Source organism: Thecamonas trahens (assembly GCF_000142905.1).
Source record: "Thecamonas trahens ATCC 50062 unplaced genomic scaffold supercont1.15, whole genome shotgun sequence".
Taxonomy (NCBI): Eukaryota; order Apusomonadida; family Apusomonadidae; genus Thecamonas; species Thecamonas trahens.
The window spans coordinates 574,369-579,937 of NW_013657665.1; the positions used below are offsets into that span (position 1 = coordinate 574,369).

The window sequence follows — 5,569 nt, forward strand, 5'->3', positions numbered from 1 at the left end:
CTCTATGCGCACGCGACAGTCAACGGGCATGGAGGCGATCTTGGGAAAGAAGGCGACGCAGGAGCGGCAGTATGGAGCCGAGCGGCAGTGGGTTCGATGTAGATGGGCATGCCGATGGCGGTTCCGGTGGCGATGGTGGTGGTGGAGGAAAAGACGTCGGTGAGGGGGATGTTTGCGGCCGCCCTGATGGTGGGGCGGCGGTGAGGGTGGCGGCGGCGGCGATGGTGGCGCCGCCGGCGATGGCGGTGGTGGAGGTGATGGTGGTGGCGGCGGCGATGGTGGTGGCGGCGGCGATGGTGGTGGCGGCGGCGATGGTGGTGGCGGCGGCGATGGTGGTGGCGGGGGAGAGGGCGGCGGTGGTGGCGAGGGCGGCGGGGGGGGACTCGGAGCAACCACACACGAACCGTACGAAGCACCAGCCGTCACACCGCTCACAGTCCATCCCGGGTTGCACTCGACACAGCTCTTGTTGCCGTGATCGATTGCACAATTAGCTTTGAGCTCGCAGCGCGCGCCTGTCCAACCGCTCGGACATGCCGACGCGCACGTTGCCGCGTGGTCGCAGGCAGAGTCGGCACGGAGGCAGCGAGAACCTTGCGTGCATCCACCTGCAACTGGATTGACAAAGCGGCTATCGCCGTGGCAGTGGACGTCGACGGCTTCGTTGTTGCCGCCATAGTTGCCGCACGATGAGCTGCCGGCGGTGTCGACAGAGGCTGAAGGAAAGTCGCCCAGCGCAAGCGCGCCGCCGGTTGGCGAAAAGTTGCGGGTGATGATCACGCCCCAGAGACTCGGCTTGACGTTGCTGCTGCCCTCGATGAAGATGCCCGAGCCATCGGCGGCAGTGTTGTCGCTCACATATGTGCCGTCAAGCACCATGTCCGTCGACGACGCCGCAATGTAGATGCCTCCGCCGTGGCGGCTCGCTGTGTTGGAGGTCACGTTACTGCTGGCATCGAGAAAGACAGTCACCTCGCGACGGCCCTGAGTAAAGCACACGCCACCACCGTCCGTTGCGCTGTTGCCGCTGGCTACTACGCCGCCGGTAACTGTGATGGGTGCGTCGTGGCCCCAGTTGATACCGCCGCCGCATCCACCAGCCGAGTTGCCGGTCGCCACAATCGACGCAATCGTCCCGTTGGTCGTTGCCACGCGGAAGAGCACGCCACCGCCATCGCCGCCGGCAGCATTGTTACGAACAATCAGTGGGCCAGCACCAAAGAACTCGGTGCCCGCACGAAAGTACGCACCGCCAGCGGTGTCAGCCGCCGAGTTGCCCTCGACAAGTAGCCCCGCGCCATGGATATACACCTTGGATCCGGCGATCCACAGGCCGCCACCGGAATGCGCCCCGCAGCCGGAAATAGTGACGTTGTCGAACGAGATGACCGTATCTGCGGCCGAGGCAAGGGCGCCACCCTGGCCCGAGCCGACGGTGGTGACCGTCGAGTCGCGGATGACGACGTCGACAAGCGCCAGATAGGCGTTGTTGGCGACGTGGATGGCGCCACCTTTGTAGGTGCCAGTCCGCGCGCCGCCAAGGGTACAACCCATAAGTTCGACGCGGCGGAGAGTGAGATGGCACCCAGATCTGACACGAATGCATCCTGCACGGGCGTCGGCGTCGTCGATGGCGCCGCCACCATTAATCATGGCCATGTCCTCCATCACCCAGCCATCAAAGTCGGTAGAGCCATCGAGGATACGGCCTGTGCCCTCGCAGTCGATGATGGTGTCCGCAGCGCCCGCGCCGGTCACGGTGATGGCGACGCCCGAGCCGAGGCCCACAATGGGTTCGGAGCAATTGGTCCATCGTCCAGCGGGAACCACCACCGTGTCGCCGCTGCTTGCCGCAGCTACCGTGGCAATGATCGATGCCACCTTGCCGTCGACAGGGACCACGAGCTCGGCACCCGAGGTCAGGGCTGCGTGAAAAGCAAGTGCGAGCACCAGATGGATGGCCATGTGCAACATGGTTGAGGGGGGGGGGGGGGGGGGAGGGGGAGGGGGGTTGAGTGGCTTGAGACTTGGTTTCAGTGGGTTCTGCGTTGCAACGGCACGTGCAGGAGATGGGCTCACGTGCAGGAGAACAATGAGTCAGTGTGGGGTGTGGCGGGGCATGGGAAGGGTGCAGGGCCAGATCATGGGGTGTAGGCTTTGGAGGGGGAAGGGGAAGGAGAGGGATGGGGGAAGGCGAAGGAGATCGGGAGGAGGCAAACACTGGCTGGCCCCCCGACAGGGTGTGGGTGAGGGGTGGATGTCTGCGGGTGCGGGTTAGCGAGGTGCGGTTGACGAGTGCGTGGAGGAGGTGAAAATTTTAACGATGTATAGTGCCAAGTGCCGGGTCATGTCCTCTACCGGGACCAATCAAGTGCCGGCTTTGGCGGCGAAGGGGCGAGCGGGTGGCGGGCCATCCTGGCATCCATCCGGGGCGACGAGACGGGCAGGCGAGGAGTGAGGGGGTGGACGGACGGAAAGGCAATACACCCCTCGTGAGACCATGCAGTCGGACGACCTGGTGTGGAAGCTCATCAACAATGGCCACTGCTCGTACAAGATGACTGCGCGGACCACCAAGTTCTGCCGCAACGAGTACAACCTGACGGGCCTGTGCAACCGGGCGTCGTGTCCGCTGGCCAACTCCAAGTTTGCCACGGTGCTGGAGGAGGCCGGAACGATGATGCTGTGCATCAAGGAGGTGGAGCGGGTGCACACGCCCAAGGACACCTGGCTCAAGATCCCGCTCTCCAAGAACTATGCCATCGCACTCAAGCAAATCGACGACCACCTCGAGCACTGGGACTCGTTTGTCATCCACAAGTGCAAGCAGCGTCTGACCCGGCTGACGCAGGTTCTTATCCGCATGCGCAAGCTCGCCGTCAAGGTCCAGCCCAAGCTTGTCCGTGTCAACAAGAAGCGCGATCGCCGCGACGCACGCCGTGAGGAGAAGGCCCTGCGCGCCGCTGTCGTCGAGCGCGCCATCGAGAAGGAGCTCCTCGCCCGCCTCCACCAGAACGTGTACCCCAACTCGGAGGAGATCCTCAACGCCTCGCCGTCCATGTTCAACAAGGTCCTTGACGACACCGAGACCAAGCCCGACGAGCTCGACGCTCAGCTGGCTGCCGACGAGGAACGTGACATGGAGGAGGCCTCAGGGAACGCCGAGCGCGAGCGCGAGGAGCTGACTGTCGACGAGAAGACGGTGGTCCGCGAGTTTATTGAGGACCTCGACCTCGACTTTTCGTTCCTGCAGGACGTCGAGGACGTGCCGTACGCGCCTGCTGCGGCGTCGTCGTCGGCAAAGGGCACCACCAACTCGACCGACTTCTTCAAGGCCGTCCAGGACGCCAAGAAGAAGCGCCCGGCGGATGACGAGGCCAACAACAAGCGCCCGCGCAAGAAGCCGGCCCGGTCCAAGGCCAAGGCAGCCAAGCACCGCGAGCTCGAGCTCGAGCGCGAGACCGAGCCCGCACGGGCCAGCCGCGCCTCGCGCCGCAACTGAGCCTGCTACGGGGGCGAGTGGACAGGCAGGCCCGAGAGCGACGAGGAACGGCGCGAGGTCCGGGCTGCCCGCCGCGACGCCGACGGTGAGCCTGCTACGTTCTTGTCAGCCATGCTGGCCTTCGGCGAGCCTGGAGGGCTCTCGCCACTCCCGTCACTCCTGTCGCTGCTGCCGATAGATACAAAGGCGCGCGCGGTCGAGGCTCCGCCGCCGAGCTCGCCCAGTGGGTCGTCGAGGCCGTCGTTGGCGGGCAAGACGCGTGGCTCGGGGTGCGGCTCGGTCGTGTCGGGCGTCCCGGCCTCAGGCGCCCAATTGGCGAGATACTGCACCGACGACGCGTAAAGCGCAAGCGCATAGCCGTACCGCCCGCACGAGAGCTTGCCGTAGATGTTGTCAGAGAGGAGGGCGAGCATGGGTGCGAGCTTGGCATCGGGCGAGTCTTCGTCGACGCCGGCGCCCGACGACGGTTTGGCACTTGCGGTGGCATCGAGATAGAATCGTGCGACGCCGTAGGCGACAATGGGCATGAGGTCATCGCCGCCGAGGTGGGCGGCATCGGCGGACGGACCGTCGGCCTCGAGCGCAGCAGTGAGCTCGGCCTGGCGGATGTCCATGATGGCGGCGAGGAGAAGGTGGAGGGCGCCGTTAACGGAGCCTTCCGAGGTGGCGGCGGCCTCGGCAAAGAGCGCCGAATAGTGCTGTGCTTTGCGAGCGCCGAGCTCGACCGAGACGGCCGGATCCGAGGGCGCGGCGCCGGGCACGGTCCGGACATTGCCAACGAGGAGGAGCGGCGGGACTGGAGACGCGAGGGCGCGGACCTGCTCGCGGAAGAGCGAGACGGCGTTGAACGACTCGAGTGAGGCGACGTCATACATGAGAATTACACCGTCGGCCGAGGCCACGGCGGTCGCTGGCGGCGATCCGGGACGCATGGCGTCCGGGCTGTTGACCTCGACGACTCGGAGGAGGGTCATCTTGCCGCCGACCTGCAAGGCAGAGGTGTAGGTGGCGTGCGAAAGAGCCTCCTCACCAGGCTCCTCGGGCAGCGCTTCAGTGTACTGCTCGAGGCCCATGCGCGAGGCAAAGGCCGACTTGCCGACGCCTGGCGAGCCGAGGAGGACAAGCGAGAACGGGCGGACGAGGGTCTCGGCGGCCTTGCGGCGCTCGGCGGCCTTGCGAGCGGCCGCAGCATCCTCCATGTGCGACGTAAAGGCGGCGACGGCGTCGCCAAGAATCCGGGCCTGCTCGGCCGGGTCGTGGACGCATCGAAGGGCGGAGCGGATGCCGGATCGGATGCAGGGAACAGCGAGCGCATCGACGTCGGCCACAAGCTGCGGCGCAACGCCAAAGTCCTCGGGAGTGAGCTTGCCAGCTGCATCCATGGCAGTGACGGTGGAGGTAGCGGCGTACTCTTCGGTCGAACGGTATGCGGTGTAAAGGGCGTGGAGCGGGCGACCGACGCGAGCGAGAAGAACGTGATGAACCAGCTCTGCTGGGAACTCGATGCCGGGAAACGACTCGATGAGGGCGCCGATAATGGCCTTGCGGCAGCGACCGATGGCGTTGATGGCCATGAAAACTTGTCCCTTTGACTCGTCACGCTCAGCCTGCGGATGTGATGGTGCCGGCGATGGCGATGGCGATGGCGACGGCGATGGCGATGGCGACGAGAGTGGCGATGGCGATGATGTCGACAAAGGCGGCGGGGGGCGAGGAGTAAAAGCCGAGGGAAACCACTCATCAGCAAACTGTGCCACCATGTATGCCATGGGATGCGCGGGCGAGAGAAGCATGGTCCGCGTGTGCTGTGCGATGGCCTCTTCGCGGGTCAAGCCACGCCAGATCTGAGGAGAAGGGATGAGGGGGTGAGGAGGGAGGGAGAGGAGGGAACGGGGAGAGGGAGGGGGAGGCAGGCTGTGCGTACTCTGCGCTCCGGGTAGAGGTCTGCGTTGCGATGGACGACGGCCTGGTACCATGTGGCGTCCTTCTTGACATGGTCACCCATGGCGGGGGAGGTAGCGTGGACACGGTACTTGCCCTTGAAGACGGCCTCTCTCCCTGCCATGG

At 65.4% G+C, this 5,569-nt stretch overlaps 3 protein-coding genes across 3 annotated transcripts; 1 reads left to right on the forward strand and 2 right to left on the reverse strand.

The window, feature by feature from the left end:
• Positions 1-490: 490 nt before the first annotated feature.
• AMSG_02653 (uncharacterized protein) lies at positions 491-1,965 on the reverse strand (the record flags this gene model as incomplete). The annotated part of the gene is made up of 2 exons (XM_013904097.1): positions 491-501; positions 534-1,965. 2 exons carry the CDS (start codon positions 1,963-1,965, stop codon positions 491-493), a joined length of 1,443 nt encoding a protein of 480 aa, XP_013759551.1.
• Positions 1,966-2,496: 531 nt separating this feature from the next.
• Positions 2,497-3,861, forward strand: AMSG_02654 (uncharacterized protein). The gene has a single exon (XM_013904098.1). The coding sequence runs from the start codon at positions 2,501-2,503 to the stop codon at positions 3,500-3,502; it is 1,002 nt and encodes a 333-aa protein (XP_013759552.1). The 5' UTR covers positions 2,497-2,500; the 3' UTR covers positions 3,503-3,861.
• On the reverse strand, positions 3,608-5,507 carry AMSG_02655 (uncharacterized protein; the record flags this gene model as incomplete). The annotated part of the gene is made up of 3 exons (XM_013904099.1): positions 3,608-3,640; positions 3,685-5,346; positions 5,427-5,507. 3 exons carry the CDS (start codon positions 5,505-5,507, stop codon positions 3,608-3,610), a joined length of 1,776 nt encoding a protein of 591 aa, XP_013759553.1.
• Between the last annotated feature and the right edge of the window lie 62 nt (positions 5,508-5,569).